General features: G+C 42.7%; 1 protein-coding gene across 1 annotated transcript in view; it reads right to left on the reverse strand.

Annotated features, from left to right (window-relative positions):
• The window catches only part of JAZF1 (JAZF zinc finger 1), a 620,003-nt gene that overhangs the window by 369,791 nt on the left and 226,172 nt on the right, over positions 1 to 24,040 (reverse strand). The window contains exon 2 of the mRNA XM_069211451.1: positions 7,584 to 7,656. Within this exon, the coding sequence (XP_069067552.1) occupies positions 7,584 to 7,656 (73 nt within the window). The remainder of the gene's footprint in view (positions 1 to 7,583; positions 7,657 to 24,040) is intronic.

Raw genomic sequence — 24,040 nt, forward strand, 5'->3', positions numbered from 1 at the left:
CACACCGGCCCTGTGAGAACGCGCAGTGGGTGCATGACATATTGAATGTACAACGTGGGCAGATTGCTTTAAAGTCTGGAGCTCACCGCAGGGGTCGGCTTCAGCTCTGTTTCACTCTGCGGCCATAAAAGCATGGATAAAATGGCGCAGCAGTATCTGGCATTTGATATTTAACAGTACGCAGCCTGTTTATGATGGTATTAGGCACCAGCAGCTAAGTCTCCATCATGGGAGAACAAAGCGGACCCAGCTCTGGAGCATGGAGGTGGAAGAAAGGATGTCTGGTAATGGATACTGCGGCTCCCTCTTGGCCCTAAGCACAGTACAGCAGGTGGTGCTACACCAAGCAGGCGCGTTCAGATGGTCTTTAATACTCTCAATTAAGACCTCTTTACATCACAGACCAAGGCCAATTAGGACAGATCTGTTTTTTAACGAGTTGCAGAAAGGAATGTCTGATACAAGGCTTCAAATAAAAAAGAGCAGATATTTTCCAAAACATAACTTACTATTGGACGCACAAAATTACGAGCTCCCAGTGTAGTTAGTCTTAATTTAGGAAAAGACGTTACCTAAATTCTTTCTCCGAGTATAATTTTTATTTGTGAAAACATACGGGTGTTAATCCCCTGTGCACAAATTGCAAGACAATCCGGACGTGATTCTCGTTTGATAAATACGGCCACGATAGCCAGAGGTAGGCAGGGCGGCGTGGAAAAATACTGCTACTCTTAATGTTTCCTTCCTGAGTCACACGTCCCCTGTCCAGAAGGCAAAGCGCCATGTTGCTATGGACAAACCTGACGGAAGATACAGACACCAAGACGCGAGGTCCTGTCCAACCATTATCCGGGTCACACAGATTCAGCAAGTGCCGGAGATTTTGTAGGTAATCCAAGTTTATCTTGCTGCCCCACTGTATGGAACTCTGGACAATTAAATTTATGGCAATAAGGAATCGTGATATCTTGTAAGGATTTTTGATGAAGAAGGATTTCTTCATGAAATCAGTGAGCTGCCCGAAAATAACACGATGTGGCTAAAAAAAGGACAGAAATGTAAAAACTGGAACCCTTTCACAAGATCATCGAATTTCAAACCACAAAACATACTAAAGCCACATTAGATGCCAAAGGCAAAATAAGTGATTTGTGTTTTTTCATCAGTTACAGATATTTCTGGGTAAAAGCTTCTTAAATGTACAAAAAACTAGGGAAGAGATGCAAGATTTTCTCCACCAAAGGTTCCATAAGCCATGACGCCAAGTGACACCGGACACAGATACCATCATTTAAAAGAAGCTTACTGGGGAATTTCAACAAAAAATACAATTCTTTCATAAGACACTTTTTCACCAAGACTCTTGTTTTTCAAGGCGCTTGAGAATTGAGCAGACAACACTTACCTCTGAAGTTGCCCTTAAACAAAAGCCAATAGCCTCCATTTAGGCTGCCCAAAACTTCTTCATGTCCTCTCTGGTGAGTCATAACATGTGGGTCCCTCTAGAGGACGATACCTCTCACAACTGTACTGCATGTCCAGACAGGCCTACCTTTTGTCATTTTTTCACTGTAGATACGAGGGAGTAGTCACTAGCCCAAATGGAGGCTTCCGGCTGTTGTTCTCTGCCAAATTTTGAATTGTATTGCCTCCTGGGATTTCAAAATCCTAATAAACAAGCAATGGCAAAGCCAACAGATCTGGCACTGGATGTAAGTATATCACCTTTCCCAATGATGGTGTTTTTTTTTAAAACGTTGTTGGCATTTCCTTTAACAAAACAATAAAAAACAGGTGCATGCACACATACAGGCAGCTCTCTTATTTTTTTGTGGTAATAATTATAGCAAATCCACCTTTTCTGTGGAGTCACCCCCTTTTCTTGACTCCATTTTAATGGCATTATGACACTGTGCACTATACCACTGCTAAACAGTAGTAGAGTGTCCACACTTTCCTTTTAAAACATGCAGTACACTGGAACTCCCTATTTGGTATAGTCAGCTCACAATAAGTCTATTGTAAATTGTGCCTAAAACGTGCTTATGGTTTGGAAAGTTAAAAATCATGTTTGGGCAGCAGTGAGTATTTACATCACCCATGTATATGACAACAATATATGTATGACAGGAGCACCACTGTGCTCTGGCTGGGGCAGCAGTTTACATGCACAGCAGTGACACCTGGGAGGGGAAAATGCCTTTGCTATGGAGGAAAATTCTACTTTTTTATATATTCATAAGTAACCCTTAAAGTGTGACTTATAAGCTTACCGGACAAGGTGCGCATATATAAAAATAGAGCATACTATACAAGATGGGTCTGATTTGCAAAGGTAACGTTACACCTTTGTGTAAGTTTACATTTTTTTGGTTGTATTCACAAACTACGAGTTAATAGTAAGTTTATAAATGTGGAGACTCAGCAGTCAGAGCAAAAAACTTTGCACATAAATAGATAGGACACACCATTTTTTTAATTAACAGAGTTCTCCGTCCTGGTTGCGGAGTCTCCACAGTTGCAAACTTATTACTAACTCGTCATTTGTGAATACAAAAAAAAAGAAGCTTACACAAAATTGTAATTTTCCTTTGGTGAATCAGGTGACATTGTGGCTAATGTTCCCTCATGGTGAAATAAAACCCCAAATCTAGGTCACGATGCATGCCTGACTAGTCTTTACCTAATAGACCTATGTGGGATAAAAATCTTTATTTTCAACCTCTGCTTAAGAAAAGGATATAAAAAGCTTCTTGAGTTCATTTTCTGAATAAATCTGACAGTTGTGAAATCAGATTTTTGATACACTGATCAGAAAAGTAACTTTGTAATAACACACTTTAGGTTTCCTGAGTCAGCCTGGTTAAACGCCAGTTCTGCTAACCCATCACACCTCCAGAGCACTTAAAAGCAATTCACTATCTGGGAGTGGACAGAATAAGTTGGCAGAACAAAGGAGAACATTAGCATTACCTCTTCTGACTTTGAGATGCAAGATAGGCTTCTCATATTCATTACCAGGACCCTCCTAAACATCCAGTCTCAAGTAACAGTATTCCACCTATCACACCTTCAGAGCTGGAGTACACATCTTTGGCTGAAAGAGTGAACAGCTCTAGCTCAGATGACAATGAATTGCCTCTGGGCTCAGGAAAGTCCATGAGTATTAACTGCTTATCACATAGCAGAGATTAGCTTTTTGGGAGTAGACAAGAACAGCTGGCTGGACTACGGGAAGCCCTAGCACTAGCACTTTTGACTTGGATATGGCAGAAAGGGATTTTCCTATTCATCCCGGGCCCTACTAGACAGTCAGGCTTCAGGCACAGTAGGAGTGAAAACACGTTTTGACCCTGTCCGGTGGAAGAGTAGCCAAAATGCTGAAGACAGGCCTGCCTGGTGGTAGCTGGGTCCTGTCACGTTGAAACAGGGGATCCTGGGTAAGTTTACAGTAAACCAAAGAGGTAGTGCTGCAAAAAGAGGTGGAGGGACTGTGAAACGATAGTTAGGAATGGGTGACAGATTTTCTTCACTTACTGACTAGTGCATTTGATAAATCAGGAACCTCGACCACCACCTCCTCAGAACATTACTGGACCTGGGAAGACTCCAGAAGAAGGTCCAGTTAAACAATACAAATTCTGACTTCTGCTAGAAGAAGAGGGGATCCACATAGGAACTCAAGGACTCCTGAATCCTCCTAGCACTCATGCCAGGACCTGGTCTTGAAAGGTTAAGTGGCTAGCCTCCTGTATACCTTCCTCTGGGACACAAATATGGGGCAGCACTCCTGACACCAAGCAAGCCCAGCTGACTAGAGGGCTAGACCCTGCAGGAGACTTGGCTTGAGAGAGACTCAGTGCTCAGAAGCCTGTCTGGAACAATCAAGGGTTAGAGGACTAACCAGAAGAAGATTTTCATGCAGTTTGAAACTAAATTTGAAGGTAAAACTTTTGACCAGGACAACCCAAATGGTGTATACGAACTTTGCTCCATCGTGGTAGGCCTGAAATTGCAACTAGGTCCTTGTCCCCCGGGAACTGTTATTCTTCCATAAGCACTTGATATTTTCTACCCACTTTTTTTTTACCTTAATACCATAAAAAACATTTCTCTGGTTTCACTTAATCAATTTTGATAATCCTGGGTATTTTTGCTCATTACATTTTTCACTATTTTTCTAGATTGATTTGGTAATTTTATGGGATTGTGTTCTTTACTTTAGTGTTATTGGTAGTGTGTGAACTTAGCATGCACTTCTCTGGGAACTGTCTGCTGCTTGTGTCACAGCTACCAGAGCATAAGCACAGATTCTCTGAGAACAGTATTTTGATCTAACCAGAGTGGATTAATTGACAGTGGCACGCACCTCAAAAACAAGTAACCCCATTCCTGACAGTTTTTTGCAAAAACATTAAAAAGTGGCCACCCATGCCTGTGTATGCACAGCAGGACGCCTAAAATAAGTTAAAAAAAATATATATTTTTAAAGAGCCAACAGTGCCCCACAAGTCCCAGGCACTGTCAGGGACTACTTTCTCTCTGGGTGACTACATTGTGCTTGGGAAGAACGCCACCACTCAGTAAAAAAAGGAAAGAAGGCTTAAGTGAGCTGGCCAACTAGCCATGTTGTAAGCTGTGGTAGGTGCAGCCAAATTGTGAATGGTAATTGAACACACCAATGGAAGGGGATGGCTGGCTGAATGCCACTCTTGCTAAGTCTATTTTTATAAAAATGTTTACCAAAAATAAAAGAGCTTGGCTAACATCAGACTTAAAAAGGCCGCTGTGAGGGGCCGTAATACTGCCGGGAGGGTTTGAGGATGAAGACATTTGTTTGCAGGAGTTCATTTGTAAATGCACAAGGTTGGGTAAAAAACCCCTTTCTTTAAACATAGGTAAGGATCACCGGACAAATACAGGGGAATGTTAAAGATTTGTGACAGTGCAAAGTGATGTATGGGACACACGAGTCCTCTGTACCTTGTGGCTGAATATGCTCCGTTCAACGGTTAGAAGAAACACACTTCTGTGCGCCCAGTGCCACTGCCAGTTGAAAACACAGTGCAATTAATACTCCGACAGAATACAGAGCTTCGTGGACGCAAACATAGATAATCAATGTTTACAAAGTCTTCTAGGCTTATCGTTCGGTCGCTTTGTTAAAAATAGTTTCCAGTGTCCATGTAAAATTGTACATCTTGTCACACAGAGCGGCGCCCTGGATGGCTGTTCCAGTGGGCTCATTTAGAGCATAGACCCACTTATTACAAGACGAGGACCGCTGTTCTCTAAAGTTTCTTACTTATTGCCTCTGGTTGCCAGGGTAACCCAAGGCCCTTAGTACTTATAAAATAAACAATGGCAAGGTTAAAAAGGCGCCTAGTTATGGGGAGTGCTTTACATTGTGCCGCAGCACATTAAACAGAACAGTTTAGCTGAGCCCACGGAAAGAGGAACACTAACTATGCATGACAATTGAGAGAGTTGATAGTAAAGGAAATATGACATTTTTTATCGATGTTCCTTGTTTAATTACCTTTAGTGCTTTAACCAACGACAATGCTAACGTAATACCTTGTTTTATTACAGTCACATTGTGTTTGTATATATTTTCAACAGTGTGTCTTTTTGACAGTTGCTTTGCTCTGTTACCATTTTCGTGAATAATAAGCTATCTAGACACTTACGCTCCCCATGATTTCCCAGGAAATATATCTATCTGAATAAACCCTTGATGTAGAACACCTGCAGCAGACATTACATGATGGCAAATATGTGGGGAGTAATACATGGGAAAGAGAGCAAAAAAGCAAATTAATTACTATGGAGTACTGAAAGAAAATGAACAACCAGAAGCACTGCAGGATGGGTATGCTCTAGGGGAGGTACAAACTTGAGGAAGCAAAGACACTGAATAAGAAGAAAATAAATGAGATGGACAAGAAAACGAACTAATCTTGAGTAAAGGACTGACACAAAGCCCACGTCTGGATGGTAATCTTTACAATTGTTTTCTGTGGGCGCATTGTAAAATGAAAGCTGTCTGTAGGTGGGACCTTCAAAAATGAGAGTTGACCGAGGATGAGCATACCCTTCTAATCACAGGCCCAGTGACAGGTAACTGGTTCCAAGTGCACCTCACTTCCATAATGGAAGACAAACGGGCTTGAAAGACTGGCAGAGTAAGCTTACAAAAAGATATTACCTTCACCAAAGAAGGATTAAGGGCCCGGGGGAGTAGGTGCAGTTCCATCTCGCATAAAGCTTCTGATATACCATATTGCCTCTCCCATACCATATGTGGCCAGGTCCCAGCAATCAGACTCGGGTTCACACTTATTCTTGACAGGGTTCCCAAAACATAATTATTTCTATATTTCATCCAACACTGCTTTAAGTGTATGCTTAGCGCTGTAGCTTACGTCACGATCCTGTGACACTAACTGTTTGTTTCTTTAATTCCTTGTATGCCCACATGCAGGTTGTATTTCTCTTTAATAACTGATATTGCACCAGCTGCATGCAACATTATTTTGAATATTGGCTCCTGCACCAACCTTTGTCTGCGGCCTGCAAGTTGTCAGTGTGCAGAGCAGAGAAAACTGTAATAGGTGCAGCTCGGATGAATATTACATTTTATTGTTGACACGAGTATTAAAAACATACACCTTAAGCTCGCTGAGTGTGCGACATAGATGAGAACAATGTGAATGTGGCATTCTGCAGTGTTCTCATAACACATGCAGCATTATTTCCCCCCAGGTGTTCTGCAACCTTAGTAACATTTTGACGAAGCCATGTGGCTCCAATTTTAACGACCTGTGTCACTTTAGCCAGTCCCTCTTTCTTCTTACAAAGAGATTGGATTAGGTGGTCAATATGGAAAACTAATATTTCTGTCCCTGCCCAGGACACCTATCTCCTTTGAAACACAAATCAGGATGTGGGCAGAAGAAGAAAAAATTATTAGACACAGTGGTGGCTGCTATCAGCGGAAAGTGGTGGGGCAGTGCGGGGACAATAATACAAATAATAAAAGATCCTTACCTGCCACCCGAGGCCCAGCTGCTCTTCTGCTACTGGTGCCCATGCTCCCAGACACCCCTGCGCTAATCCAGATGCTGCTCTCATGCTGGTAATACTATTAACCAGCATGAGAGAAGGGCCGGGATTGGTATGAGCAGGCTGGGTTTGCACTCTCTCAGGGACTGGGGGCTTGTGCCTGCTGTTCTAAGTGCGCATGTCGGTTTGGCTGTCCTAAGACAGCGGGTCAAACCAACATGCGCACTTACAGTGTCCACCATTCCTCTTCCAGGCTTGCAGTTGTCAAAGAATGGCCCCACCCTCCCAAGACTCGGCTCCGTGATAAAAAATAAAACTATAATAACATTGTTTTATTATCATTCTATTTTTAATGTTCTCATCTGTTGGCTGCAGCAGTGGTGCGTCGCTCCTCCGCCATAACGGAAGAGCCGCTGCTGATTGAAACAAACACAAACCTAACCTGCCTACAAACGCTCCATGTTGCAACCAGTATCAAAACTGATGAACCATTACCAAAGTTAGGACTGCCAGTTTACCTGTTGATGTAACTCAGGGCCACGTAGGTTGGTTGTTGCAGTTCCTGTTTCTCTAACACCCGTGGATCTGTATCTGCAATAAAGACACATGTTTTAGATCTTCCATGTACAAGCAAACAAATCAAACCAACCATGCCACCTGAAGTGATGAGTACAAAAACTCAAGTTAGGAGCACAACTTGTTATGTTATGGGAACATTTACCACAAAGTTTTTAGTATTGTTCAGGCAAAATACTGTATCCAAACTACCGACACACTATATCGTAAAGAAAAGTATATAAGGCTAATTATTGATTTGCTATTCTTAACTCCATATATAAATACATATATTTCCAGGTATATATACTTACCTATATACACTTTCGATCACAGTATAGTGACAATCGGCATTCTGGATATGACATTTTGACAGGACAATATTAAAAACTAGACAACAGGGTAAACATTGTACTTATATACTGTGCACAACATTTGCAAGGGAATCCCTGATAGGGAATAACGTTCCAAGGGTCAAATCCTAAGCATTAATAGAACACACAGGTCTTATGTTGTTCTACAGGTCTGACATTTGAGTTTTAGTAGTGTCTTAACCAAGATGTCACATAAAAATGGAACAAAGTAAAATAGGGAATAAAATGTTGTCCGGGTACCTAAAGAGAGAGCGAGAGAGAGAATCTTTGAAATAATACAGAGAAACCTATCTTAGAAGAGAAAATAAATGTTTCAAGGAAATTTTCTAAACTGTCGGTGAATAGATAAAACTCTTTGAAGTTCTCATGTTGGCATTGTCCTCTTTGCTTTCTAGTATCTAGAAAGTATTTGAAGGCTTAAAATGAAAGGCATGCACGAAATACCACAACTAAGATCTGAATTTTAGCTCCACAATGAATGTTTTAAGAAGAAAGTGTCCCAAATCACTTTCCCTTTACTGTTCCCCACAGTGTGCCAAACCATGGTGTACATGATGAAGTATTACGGTTTAAATAATATGCAGACCTTTAGAATCTGTGCATTGCACTCACAGATGTGGCAAAAATTCCACATTAATCCCTCTGCACTTGCAGGACGGTGCTGAGGTGCCCTACCAAACGAACGGTAAAGACAGCTGAGTAACACAACTTGATAAGGACGTCCAGTAGAATGTGGTGAGTGGCTCTGAGACTTACATATCTCACATGGACATACAGACTTTAGGATGAACGGGCTCCCATCCCTGCTGCAGGAGCCTGCAGTACACCGCTGGTTGAAGACCAACAATCTATACATGCAGTCGCGGCTCGCGGGAGGGAAGAGAGGTGGGGCGGCGCGGCACATGGCGAGGTTGGTGGGGCACAAAAAAAAAAACATTATTAATTTGCCCGTTTTCCTCGCCGCTCTATTCCTCTGTCGCAAGCAGGCACAGGCTCCCAGCCTGCCCTGCGGCCAATCCTGACGCTGCTCAAAGCAGCGTCAGGACTGGCTGGGAGCGCCTAGCCTGGGCGCTCCCAGGCAGACTGGAAGCCTGTGCAAGCTCTCTCCAGCTCAGCAACAATGTTGCTGGCCTTGAGAGAGTCCTATGCGCATGTGTGTTTGGCCGGCCCCAGATGTCTGGCCAAACATACTTGTGCACTGAAGTTGGAGTGCTGAGCACTCCCCCTCCGTCCACATCATGCTAGTGGCCCTGCCCACTTTTACAGAAACAACATAATAAACTGAGTTTATTATGTTGTTTCTATAAAAGTTTTACAGCTTCTGCTGCTGGTGGGGTGGGGGGGGGAGGGTGCCCCTATATACATGTATGTTTTCATCCTTTTTATTCACAAAGATTATAAGCTGATTTGCTGGGGCACTTGCAACTGATTTGCAAATTCAGACAATGTTCAGTACTAAACAATGTGTGAATGGGAATGGCCACCATGCTCTGGCCTAGTCACATATTTCCAAGTGCATCTCAGCCCCACGGTCCTGTTCTCCAAAGAATGTGTTCCCGTCTCTCTTGTACCTGATGGCAGAACATCAGCAGAAGAAGTGCCCGTCCTTCAGTGTAATTCTAGTTTTCCAAAGTTCAGCACTGAAGTCCTTCCGAAGATCGATGCTGTATAACTATGGGAATCAGAAATCATGCCAATGATTGTTAAATGTGCGACCAAGTGCAAGAGTGAGAATGCAGAATTTAAGAATCAGCCGTATGAACTTTTCAATAACAGTAATGTGGCCCCTAGTACTTTATCATGGTCTATCTGTGCATAGCTAGGATGGCCTGACAAACAGAAACTGATGTAATAAAACACAGCATATATCAATGTTTTAACTACAACTTCTCAGGAATTTTCTCTGCTGTCATGTTATATTAACAGGCAAACCCAAGTTACATTATTGTCATTTGGATAGTTATTGCCAGATAGAGCCATTCGCTAGTTGTGTAGATGGAGGCACAGTATTAACCACATCCTGTGAATACCAACGCTGCACGGTGGGGTATTTACTGGATGCTGCAAATAACTCCTATTATGAGTTATCACTTGGAAGATGGGGCATTATATGCAGAATTTGATGCTTACGCTACTAAATACCACATATATCACTATTTACCTGCCATTGTAGCCTTTTATTATGCATTGGTGACATGGTGTTATAACATAGTTGGTTATATTTTGACGCCTTCAAGTTATGTTGATGGAACATGCAGTTAGTACATTACAAGTAACCAAACAAACAAAACCTAAATACAATCACGAGACCCCGCCTTTAGCTAAGCAATGTTGATAATAAGATAGAACATCATTTTTCCACACAAAGGGCGTCCTTGAAATTTTACTGAGAGACTAGGCATGCCCTGGTTGTTGGTTTTTTTCCCCCGAAAGGCAAGACTCTCCTCGTACGGAAAGCTGCCTGCTGATGCGGTGTTAATATTGTCAATTAGCGTGGCGGTAATGTAGCGCTCACCTCATGCTAACTGGCAACCATGAGTTTCCCGAGTTACTAGCGTGCGAGTCACCAGAATCAAAGAAATGAATTTCATACAAAGTCAACTTGTACGCTGATGACTCATAAGTTTAGGCTTCCGGATACTGTAGTCATAACGGCGTCATGGATTGTTCTGGAGCCATGGCATGAATTTACAGTGACCTAAGAGGCGCTGGAGAGCGCTGCACCCCACCGTGTCTGGGACTGGAAACAGTTCAATACAAGATACTCGTATTAAAACTAAAGGGCTAATACTGCAATGATATACATCGGTAAGTAGTTATACTTGGCAATCATGTAAGACAGACCATTAAAAAAAATGTAGAATATATATATATATATATATATATATATATATATATATATATATATATATATATCCAAAACCAAACAATTGTGAAGCAATTGACTCGTTGCACTCCAGGAGAGTTTATTACTTAATCCAAAAGTGTCGTTGGAGTACACTTTTGGATTAAGTAATAAACTCTCCTGGAGTGCAACGAGTCAATTGCTTTGCAATTGTTTGGTTTTGGAGACTGTTGAGGAATGGTCCTTTCCTCACGTGTGCACCTGTGCATTTTTTCACGCTGCAATGTGGACCTTTTGAAAGATCATATATATATATATATATATATATATATATATATATATATATATATATATATATATATATATATTACCTACTGGCGGTCGCCAATAGGAAGTTATAGTTAGGACCATGTTTCCATAGAAAAAAAGTTTTTTGACTTGCCTACATCTTTGGCACTGTTGGACGAATCTTCACAAAACAATCCCAAAAAAGTACCCCAGTGATTCTTGTTATGTATGGAAAGTTTTGGGGTGATCCGTCAAGTGAGGGCAGAGAAAAAGAAGGGGGCAAAAAAGTTGTGTTTCCCATGTTAATCCCCGTAGGACTTTTGAACACGAATACAGCACGAACCACGGTTGGAATTACACCAAATTTGGCAGAAAGCTAGCTTTCGGTATGTAGATCGTGCTTTCGCTTATTTGGTGTAAATCCAGTCACTAGTTTTTGACACGTTTAAGGAAATCCAAATTTGTATATCTGTGATAGCAAAGACTTTGCGAACAATGACAAGCTTGTGCAGGGAAATGCTTAGCTCTGATTAGATGCCAACACTTCAAACCAGGAAGTGTTGGCAGCCATCTTGGGACTCAGCTTGAGCTGAGTCCAACAAAAAAAGTGTATCTAAAGACAAGAGCCAGGGTAAGGACACCCTGAACCTTTAGTTCTGGTGCTGGACTCCCCCCCCCCCCCCAAAAAAAAAGCATTACATTTTTTAAACAAAAATAAAACATAAATAAAACACAAAATCGCAACATCGCAAATTCATGGGGAAAAAAAGCAGGCTCCTGTGCTTCTTTTTTAATAAGCCCGAGTGGGCCAGGTCCTGGGGACATTTTTTTTTTTTTTTTTTTTTAAACAGGATGGGGCCTTCTGCCCTCCCATGCCCCTCTCAGCCCCAGGGACCACCACCTCCCCAGGGCATTTACTAAAGTTGGTGCAGGGGGACCACCACCTCCCAGAGGCAAAATTATTTTCTGATGTGGGGAAGGGCCGACAGCCTCCCCCACAGCCCCAGGGACCATCTCTTTCCTGGTGCTTTTAAGTAACATGGTGTGGGGCCCCATGGCTCCTCCTCCACCCCCCGAGAGCACGGGGGAACACCACCTCCCCAGGGCTATCTCCAGGCTGGAGAGGGACCTCGAGGCGGCACTGGTGGTCCTGGGGACCACCACCGCCGCCCAGGTCCCGCTCCTGCTATGTCCCAGGGTACCCATCCCCTGAAACATAGCTGTTTGCTTTTGCTTGGTGAGAGTGGTCAAAAGCAAATATAACTCCACTTTTCGGACAGCGGGATCTGTCAAACAGGTCCTGCTGTCAGAAAGCGGAGTTTTCATTTGTCTTCCCTGCGCACAGATATGCGTACAGGGAAGGCAGATGAAAACATTGCTCCAGCAAGCCGGGAGCGGCTGTTAAAAGCAACCCCTTCCTTGCTGGAGCAATGCTGGCTCACGCAGGAGGAAGGAGCCGGCTGCGACCACGGGGACGCCTTTAGTCTCCCCCCATGGTACCAGATAGTCCTTAAAGGGCAAAATATGGAGAAAAAAAAACCAAGGGCAAAATATGGAGAAAAAAACAAATCAGGTGGGACCACAGGAGAAGGCCTTGAGGCTTCCCCGCGATCCCAGATAGCCCATAAAAAGCAAATAAAATTGTGTATATATATATATATATATATACACATATATATATATACATATACACACATACATATATATATATATATATATATATAGCCTAAAGGTGAAGGTCACAGACCTTCACACAGAGTTGACGGTTCGACTCAAGGTGTATCCGTATTAATTTCTCTCCTCTAATTTCTTTTCAACTGCAAATGTTTAAGGCTCATACAGAAAGGTGATCTTACTCTTTTTAATTGACAAATACATTTTTCTTTTCACTTTGTGCAGAAATATCTCATTCCAAGTATGTCATCCATCAAAGCCTAAAAAACCCTCTCCCTCTCTTCCTCTAACTCTCTTTCAATCTTTTTCTCACCCACTCAGACACTTATGCACCCACTCACAGACCCACTCAGACCCTCATACACCTACTAACAGCCCCAGTCAGACCATCACGCACCCACTCACAGACCCACACAGACCTACTGACACCCTCATGCAGCCACTCACCCACAGGTTACAGGGACGTTAAGGATAAGCTCACATTTTAAATGTGCAAAAGCACAGAAATTCACTTGTTATAGTTAGAGTTATCTCAAATAACTATAGCTCATGCCCTAAGGTAACTATAACTTGTATAAATTAGGTCCTAACTAGAACTATTTAGTGGCGACCGCCACTATGTAAAATATGTATATATATTGTTCTAAGAAAGGGTAGGTGCCCCAAAGGTCACCCAAGGACACCTCCTACTCCTACACTATTCACAAAGTGGTTGGTCTGAACAACAAGTAGACAATTTGCAAGGAACTCGGGACTACAAAATGCGCTAGTGCATTGGGTAATGCACAGGGGGCAAAGGGGTTTGAGGAGAGACATGCTGCAAAACTGGGTTTTACTTCAGGTTTCGTTTTGCACAGCGCAATGTTACTCAACGAAGTCCTGATTTTGATATTCTACTTTTGCCGAAGGTGTGAATTTTACTATTTCAAATTCAGCGCGATTGTTTACTCTACTGGGGAAATAAAAAAGCTAAGGCTTCATGCCAATTCGTAAACAATGAAGCATGGCAGTCGTGTTTTTTCAAAATTAACTCTGTCTCGGCCTATAATAGATGTATTGCTGTCATGAGACTACTCGTAACGCTCTTTTATCACTCGATAAGTATTGTTTGTGCAAACAACATTTTTTTTACCTAAAATGTATTTTACGATGTGAGAAAAGGTGATATGAATAACTGGTTCCCATACCGGGGACACAGAGGGTTCCTTGTAAGGAATGAGCTGTGAGAGTGAAAATATGTTATATGGGCCACATCAATAGTATTGCTCCTTGGTAACTGGCTTCTTTGGAGAAGTGCAAATAGCTTGTGCAAAGAAAGACTCCATTACTTTAAACGCATCCACCATTTCATACATATGGCATTTGGAGTCCAAAGCACCATAGATCATTTAACTGGAGATGTAGACTTGTGGAGCAGAGTTACCTTTGGTTTCCATTTGTAACTTAATATATCACTAGACTCCAAACTGTGAAGAAAGATGTATTCCTGGCACAGGGAACACATGGGAGCCCCAATACAAACCTGAATAGGGCTGTGAGTGAGAACTGAAGGTAGGTCATTAAAGTCAAGCATGCTCTGGAATAGTCAGCAAAGGGAAGGTCTGTGGTGTTCGCTGCCCATATATAGAGATGTTGAACATGACCTCATCATCCTCCAAAGCACTTCACCAATCAACCAATGTGATATTTTCAGAAATAAATAATCAGTAACATCTATTTTGCAGCTCCAACCATACTGAAAACATGACTCCGATTATTTCTGGGTCTACTTTTCCAGCCGTTAAGCACACAGACAATACATATCACAAAGCGACCTGAGTTGATTTTGGCATAGGGAGACTCGAGCTGGCTTTTTGTCATATCCTCTTTGTGTGACCATAAAGATCATATGTTCCCTGATTCTGATTTCTTGCCCTTAGGGTTATTGGAGAATAGGAGACTGGAGGGGAGGAGTTTCAGGGGAACTTTTTGATTGGACCTGGCAAGGGCACGTGGGCCTGGGAAGAAGTGAAATTCCTCATTTAGTAAGGATTGGGGTGAGAATTAGGGTTGAGGGAGTAATGACTATTCAGAACTCTGCTCTGCTGCTCAATATATTTGGGGTTTTGATCAGTGTTGTGTTGTTATTCCCTTTACAACTGCAGCAAAGTGCTGAGGCGCTTCATCATCCAGGCAATATATGTACACAGCAATGTTGAGTTTACACCATAAAACTGAAGATTCATTTGATGTAAACAAGGATCATCTATTTCCTTGACCTTTCAAAATGGACTTCTGGGATACTTCCACATTGTCGAATTATTAAAGCAACTTTTTTTTATAAAAATGGATAAAATTATAATTAATAAGGGACTGACTCAGAGCCATAGTCGCAATTGTTGATGAGTTCGTCACGGTAGCTTACTTCAGTCTGTAGGGTTTGTTCCACATCCTGTGGGTACCTCATGTGCTTGATCATTAAAGCTTTCAGAGGCTGTTCTTATTAGTACAAATAAGATTTATCTACATGCATGTGTACCAACATATTTGACATTCCACTGTTAAAGGAATTCCCTAGGAGAAAACTACTAAGTAATAAAATAGATTCTAAAAAAGATGAGATTACGAAAAAGGAGTTGCTGCCCCATTCCCTCTTGGAGTAAGCGGGATGCCCTCCTCTCCATGTCTCATTCAATTCTGTCTCATCCTCCTCCCTCCACCTCACTTTACCTTCTCTATCTCACTCGTCTCTCTTAGCCTCACCTTCCTCTTTGTGTTAGCCTTGTCTCTCTGCCTCATCATTCTCAAACTGCCTCATCAGTCTCTGGGTGTTTCATCCTCCTTTCTCTAAGTCTTCTTGGATCCTCTACTTCACCCTCTATGACTCTAGATCACCACCTTCTCCCTGAGTCAATCTCTGCTCTTACCTCATTTTCCTCCTCACTCACATCAACACACACCACCTCACACCATTCGACGTAGCAGAACATTTAACACCTGCACATACACACACACACACTGAGTGCAGCTATTATTACTAATGTACACGTTGTGTGTGAGGAAGTTTGCATTACTGCTGCCTGTGCTGTAAGTGAAGGTAGCTGGCACTGGTGAATCTCGTCCATGTGTGTGTGAATGGAGTGGCACTAAGGCATTAAATGAAGGACTCAAAGAACACCGGTGCTATCTTACTTCTGTCTAATGTGAGGATGAGGTGTAATGGCTGGAGTTGCTGCCTTGGAACTAGGTTCAAGACTCTGCGTCAGCTCAACATCCTATGATTCTGGGCAAATCACTTCATCTCTCGTGCCCACAAACAAATTGAATGTGTCCTTGTGTAGTGCATTTGGTGCTCATGTAAAGCGCTCCAATACCTTTGAGTCAAGTTTGTGCTACATAACACTTCAGAATATAAATGTGTACGAAGTATGGTTGTCACAATGAGGATCAATAAGCTGTTAAGTTCAGAATCTCTCAGCAAAAAGGAACTGGACAGTGTGCCTAAAGTCTAGAGTCATAGATCATGGGTGCTGCATCGGCATATGCTACAGTGCGTGCAAACTATCAAAACAAGCAGGTTATACAAAATCTAAAAGATCTTGTGGCCTACAAAGAGAAGCAGGAAGCCACCAAGGAAGGAGTGATTGCGTGGTAGACAAGTTAAAGCGAGAAAAGTTGTGTCCTTTTGTAAGTCTGTCTCTCATTGGTCACAGTGCTTTGACACTTACTCGTCACTTTACTCGTTCAAATTACAAATAAAGTTGCTGTTGAATACAACAAAGGCTCCCTCTTGAAAGATTGGCCATAGTTTCTTCACACAAGCAAAACAAGATATGCCTGCAACATTTGTGCTTGGGTTTTTTTCAGCTGTGGTTGGACATGTTTTCCTAAAGTGAACATCCAAGATGTGACACTGGTGACCCTCAGACTAGATCTAAGTGTTGGGGAGACATGGTCATCAGTATGACTGAAAGCTGTCTGGGAGGCGCTGGGACTGAGCTGGTGGTAAAGCGAAGGTGAAGGACTGACAGACAAAGATGACTATGAGTATAATTCCTCCTCTAAATACCTGCTAATGAAATCAGCTCCACGGACTGCTGCAGCTGGCTAAACCGCACCAATGTACTCCTTCTTTCTGCCTTCCCCTTTTTAACATCAGAAGAGTACAGGTATTGGAATTATCAGAGGGTGAGTGCCATGAAGAGTGCATTACACCTAAACTAGGAGATCTTTGTAGAGTGGTAATGGCATCATCACCCGCACAGGGCCTCGCCCAGCTACTTCATCTCAGTGCCTTATAATCACTGTTTAGTGACAACCTAGGCGCACCCCCCACTCTTTTGCAGCAACCACAAACAAAGTGAGACTGCTATGCATAACCTTGACACAGGGTCCTCCCAATCCCTGCTACCTCACAGTCTTGATGGCCCCTCTCAGGATTGCCTTACTGAGAACATTCCTGGCACCCACAGACAGCGAGAATGAAATGCATAGGCGAGGGAAGGTGATCAAAGACAGTTTGTTTCCACAGGATTGGCTTTGGTACAGGCATGACTACTCCCCGTTACACTCACAAAAGACCCACCACGTCAGATGCACTTTCGCGGTTACCTAACCGTTTACCACACAGATGACTCTAACTGGCCCTCGTGGGCTGGTACCCATTCACTTTTGCTGTTCTTACTCAAGACCATGTACTATGCATCAGCCAGTCTGCACCCTAAGAGTGTCTTCCCAGCCTCGACCCTCATGAGACTCCTAAGCATCATCAATCTACTGGCTCCGGCCCTATACACATGCACAGCCTTATACCACCGGCCATTCCTATTCAAAACTGGGGGGTGGGAAAGTGGCTCGTAAAGTGCTATGCCTCGTGGCTGTCACTGCACTACACCTGCTCTACTGGATTACTAGGCTCAACTACATACTACGGGGGCAACTGAATAATTTGAGGGAGATTAATAAAAACAGAATACACATCCAATGCAGGGAGTTAGGGAGCAGGCAGGGATGATTTTCGTAAAAAATTAACTAAAGGGCAAAACCATCCCAATTTGAACAATGACTTTTGCTTTTATCTCTCACAGCTCAAAAACTGAGCAATGTTCTATTAGTCTTTCTACAATATTGATAGTAGAGAGTAAACTTAATATGATCCTGGAATGACCGAAATATTCAACAACTGTAGCAATTGTAGGTTGAAAACTAGATTCATCTAGTGGTCTTACATTTGTGGTCCAGATTTCGCACCTTATTTAACTTGCTGAATGAATGGAGATGAACTGGTTGCAGCAAACACAGTCTTTTTTACCAGGTAAATCTCATTTTGCTCCATGGTACAGAATCCAATCCATGAAGCACTGCACTATACTGGGAGGGATACCGTATTGCATGAGGTATAGCATCTCATTTCGATTCAGTTAAGAACTCCAAAGATAATGATGAATGTGCTTGTCTTGAATGACTGCACTTCATAGCACAGGGCCAGCAGCAGAAACTGCCTCGCTTGCCGTTTGCCAGCCTGGCAAAAATGCAAAGTTTTTGTGAACCTTTTCAAAAGTATTATAAATCAGGCGCAGTAGCCTGTGATTAGTAGGACTGGCAGTAAATCTTCTGTCAACACCGCATTTCTTCAGCAGTTAACATTTTGGGTAATAAAAAATATTTTCATCAAATCAAATTATGGATCTCCTGGCGCTTGCACAAATTCCCATTATTAGTGGGCAATAATGAAGGGAACGCTGTGGCTATAGCCTTGGAAATGAAAACACACCTGACACTAACCTTTAGAGCTGTCATGTTTTCGTCAGGTAGGCAATTAAAGTGAAAAATACACGTGCGCTGAAGAACTTCTACTGCCGCACATTCTATGGAATAATGGCGCACAAACAGGGATGGGCGGCAGGGAAGCACCTTATCCGCCACCTCAATCATCGGTATGCGAAGTTTTGAAAAATATTCGGTTTTCACACTTTGAAAAGTTTCCCAGCTTAAGGTCGACTTAAAGAAAACATGTCTTCACATTACGAGGTAACGTTCACCGAATTATGAGATATAGGAGATCATTGTGCAGTCCGACCGTTACTGTACCCTGGACAACCTGCAGTCCTGATCCCGCCTGACGAGGCGACAACGTATGGCATTAAGGACCAAGAAAATCATCTATAGAATTTGTAGAAATAAGTCAGCCCTGATTTTATGTTCGTGGATAAACCAAGACTATACCGAACATACCTTATAATGTTCTAGACCACGGAAGAGCAGAGTTACACTATGGGATGGTTATATGAACAAGCATGGTTTCCATCTTTCCTCTATGTTGTTTATGTTTTTTCCCATTAGCCTGGCGCTATAATTGGCAGCACCGCCTCCTTAGTTAAACACAAGACCCGCAGTGTCCAAGACACTTCCCTAGTGTCTCATTTTAAAAGATCACGCTCACTCCGTAATGAGGGTAATCATGGAAAACCAAATGTATGTGTATGATACACATATCTACATCTGTCTTGGGCAGAACCGAGGACACGGGAACAAAATCATGAGTTGCACACAAAACAGACACTAATGGGTAAAGTACATGTGTGAACTGCCTCAGAAGAGACACTGTGGTTACTGTGGGTTCGTCCATGATCTGGTTTCCTTTCCCTATGGATTCATGAACCAGGTGTAATCTTGTTCGAACATGCAAAGCGAAACACCCTTTGGCCTGGTTTGATCCAGATGTCTCCTATTCACAGCAGATCAAAGCAACTGCCAAGAGCAACAACTGTCAACTGATGATACAGAGAAAAGTCCTTCCACTCTTTTTGGGAACCCACCAGATCAATCTCGCCAAGGGGCTGGTACTATCTCAACTGGACAAGTGTACGGATATCTATGCAGGGAAATCCAGGAGATCCAGCGGATAAAAAAAAAAAATCAAATGGTTGGACAATGTATGAGTTTAAAGACAAAATACATCTTCAATGGTGCCTGGGGAGGCAAACAATCACATTCAAAGTAATGTGCACCATCTCTCAAGCCTCCGAGGAACAGGACTCTACCTTCTTGGGAAGTCATTTGCTCAATACATCCCCAGCCTGCCACAAAATCAAGAAACATTGTCAGTTCACCAATCTACCTTCACCTGCAAGAAACATGCTTTAAAGTCATGCACTCAAGGTCCTGGGTCCAACTGCCACAATTGAGGAACCTTTACAATTTGCTGTAATTGAGAAAGTCCTGAAGCATTGTTACAGAAAGAGGCATTTGGCGTTAACTCAGCCATCACCTGCACAAATCACCATTTAAGAAGGGACTGGAGCCTACAAAACGTCAATCAGCTAAGATACAATATGGCAGTTCTTTCTGGCACTGGGAGATTGGTTTTGGATAGCATCAGTGGTCCACCAATTGTACCACATGTACAGACTTCCAAGGGCTCTGGAGTGCTTGGCAGATGACATGTCTGCTCCAGTTGCTGAGGACCGGGCGTAGAAGGGGCGGGGCAGCGTGCAGAGGGGGAGTGAGGGGGGAATAAACATCAAATTATTTAAAAAAAACACTTACCTGAACGCCGCAGGCTGCTTCGCTCCTCTGTCTCCTCTGCTTCGTCGCTCGCGTTGCAGGCACATCCTTCCAGCCTTCCAGCCTGCCCTGCGACCAATCCCGATGCTGCCCAAAGCAGCGTCAGGATTGGCTGGGAGCACCCAGCCAGAGCACTCCCAGGCAGATTGGGAGCCTGTGCATGCTCTCTCCATCCCGGAAAGCTGAAGCAACTGTTTTGCTGGGCTGAGAGAGCCTACTGCACATGTGTGTTTGGCCGGCCCGAGACGTCTGGCCAAACATACATGCGCAGTGAGAGAGAGTGCTGTGCACTCCCCTCACTCCTCGTCACCCCCATGGCCTCACCCATTGACCAGAAAACAATAATAAACCTGGTTTATTATTGTTTTCTGGTAAAGGTTTGGCAGCTGCCGCGGCTCCTACACCCTAATGGAGGAGCCGCCCCTAGTCCGCTCCCCATAAACAAACACCAAAAATGAAATCAGTATGGTGAGGTATGCAGATGGAAAATGGATGTCAAAATGAATAGTGGGCATTCAAGGATACAGCTCAGTGGGATAACGCAGTTATCTCCGAGATCTGTATGTAACTAGTTGGTCACAGGTTAGAATTGTGGCTGGTCCCCTCAGGGGTTTATCTATTTCTGTGCCTCGAACGTACCTCTGTGGTGTACAAGCGCTTTATTAACAGAGAATGCTGTGATGTAGCCTGATATTAAAGTAAATAAAATATAGAATATAGAAAAGCGCCGGGCATCCACTAAACAATCGGCTGTGTGAAAACCGAACACTAAAAGCTGCATTTTGCAGAAGAGGTTAATTGCTCTACTTTGGTTCACTGGGTTTCTTTCGGTAAGGCTGTGGTTACAATAACAGTCACACTGTGGTGAAGGTATGATATTAAGCAGCCGCGTATTCGGGTGCCAGGCAGCTGGAAGGCAGAGGCGCTATATTGGGAACATATGTGAGCGAGAGAAGAAAATCCATATTTCCATGTATACTGTTCCAGAGCCGTTACGCCATCCTGCGACTGATTAGCAAACAACTGACACCCAATAAACAGTGGTCGTAGAAATCTGCAGAATTTACGGCGGGCTGCATCTTCGGAGCCTTAGAAATCAGCGACAGGCCGACCACAGTCACGCATCAATGCATTACTGCAGCTCCAAATGTATTCCTTTCTACAGTATGGATTTAAAAGATAGCATACGGATACTTCCAATGGCAAAATATTAAACAAACGCACTGCAGTCCAGAAGCATTGAAACACACAGTGCTTAATCTGAGCCAGTGCGTGCAGGTGGGGGAAATACTGAAAACACCAGCATTCTCTTTGTGAAACACAACTTTGTGCGACATGCAAATAGCTGATAACATCCCTCAACATGACAGCCAACAACAGATCTTGGACCAGATGTACCAAAGGGTTTTAACCCATTCTGTATCTATAGGGAAATACTTTAGTACAGAAGATCTGTGATCTAGAGACCTTCCATGCAGCTGTGAAATTATAAATCTCAGGGGCAGCGGGGTGGCAAGGGTGCCAAGTGGCCTGATGCAGGAAAGGGAATGTCGCTCCGTTCCCTGATTTGGTAGTAGAAAACATTTATAACAGAGGGTTCAACGGGCCCCTCAGACTCCTAGGGTTCTGGAGTCATTGTACCTGCGGCACTATTGATAGTAGCACCCCTGCTCACGTGTTTGCTTTTATTGTAAAAATTGAAAAATAATACTTAGAGCCCCAGTTGGACAGAGGGCAGAGTCTGGAAAGTTCTCTCTCCACTAACAAGCAATGCACACCACGAGGTTCAACAGAGTTTTAACAACCTATTTGGTTTGTGATCAAGTAAACTAACACTTTAATTCTCGCCTGAAGACTTTGTGTGTGTAATTATTATAATTCCACATCCCTATCCAAACACACAAATCTGTGCCACCACCAAATAGAAGAATTATGGTAATAACCCTCGTCACTGTTTCAGCGTAGAGGACTACTTTTTGGACAGGAGGCTGGCTCTTTTACATTATATTGTACACTTACTATATTCAGTATTTATGCCTTTGCCAAATGTTTGATATAATTTTCGATAAAAAACATTTAACAAATCCAAACCGAAGCATCTCTGTAGTGTCCTTCCTTTCTACGGAAATAACAATTATTCATTTAAATATTTAGCTCAACCAGTGCTTCATTAAAAAATATATATAAGTACAGAGACATAAAGATTTACCTAGGAGCTGCTGCTGCTGAATGGCGAGGTTGCCTAATAACGAGTCTGCCTAGCCTTGGTTCCACCTCATGCCTCTTTCTTCCACCGTCAACACTCCCTGCCTATGTATCTCACTCTTGTAGGTTCTTTTTCATCCGTTTTTAGGTTGAGCATTGTAGCGCGCATGCGCTGCTTTTCCGACTTGTTGGTGTGTTTCTGGGCTTTTAACAGCGCCCACCTCACGCCCTTCACTACCACTCGTTCGTGGGCTTGCCCTTCAAAAATCCTTTGATTAGATTGGTTAATGGTTTACCTTTGTCCCTCCTTGGGGAGGTTTTGTTACCGCCTCGGCCATCGCCCCTGTTACATGGCTAATTGCACTTTTGCTGCTAAGTTTAACTGCGAGCAAACGTCTTTTCCTTTTGTGTATCTCTTCACGCGGATGCTCATGGCGGCCGTGGCGCTGTGAATCGGCTCCCTTATGTGAAAATGTTAAACTTTCAATTTTCAATTTACGTAGCAAGAAAAGTCGGGTTAGGAGTTTATAACACTAATAGCTCTAACTCGAGCAGATGACAGACCCACTGCATTGCAAATGCTTGTTTCCCTTAGTCACCATTTTAATATATTTTTTCCTCATTGTTGATCGTATTTGCTGCCTTTCTCACTCTTCGTCTGTTTCAGTCTGGTGATGAAAAATCAATTCATGTGCCCAAAAATGAGTCCTGATGTCGACCAACCTGCAGTCACCATCACAAATTAAACTCTGAGTTCAGCATGAAACTTTGAATGGTCATCAAAACTAGGAATGGTTGTGGATAATTTTCATTTTTCATCAGTCTAAAATGTAACTGAATTAGATTAAAGATGACTTTATATTTCAAATACTATATCCCTGAATTTCAGCATGAATCACATCACATTTAGAGCACTATATTTATTCACACGGTACTTACAATTGCTATACTTTTCTACTTACACAGTTAACGCCAAGTGTGCTAGCGTGAAGCATGGCCCTACCACCCAGAAGAGGTGCATACTTTCGGGGAAGTTTAATTTAGTGGTATTCTATACCCATTAAGATTAACGTGCAAACACAGTATCATAATATAACTCAATTCACATTTGCTTTAGAGTTAATACACTGGTAGACAATTTCGTAGAGTGAACAATTAGAAATTACCCAAAGAAGGTTGCTATATATTTTAGAGCGAATTTGCAGTAGATTAATAGGCACAAATAGACATTTTCTGAAAATGTATCATTAAAAGGCAGCAGCAAAATAACCAGTGTAAGGAAAATATACATCCCTAATCAACTATGCTACATGCTGATCAGGCAGAAATACTTAGGAAGTGAAACTCTCAACTTTATGGCTTTCTTGGTGTGTTGTATGAAAACAGTGTTCCACGGGACAGCCATGGGTAGTCTTGCATACTGGCAAAGTAACCAGCCACAGGTGCTGATACAGGTGAGCGGCCCTCAATGGCAGACTTTGAGCCAGCA

Source organism: Pleurodeles waltl, chromosome 10, assembly GCF_031143425.1.
Source record: "Pleurodeles waltl isolate 20211129_DDA chromosome 10, aPleWal1.hap1.20221129, whole genome shotgun sequence".
NCBI classification, from domain to species: domain Eukaryota; kingdom Metazoa; phylum Chordata; class Amphibia; order Caudata; family Salamandridae; genus Pleurodeles; species Pleurodeles waltl.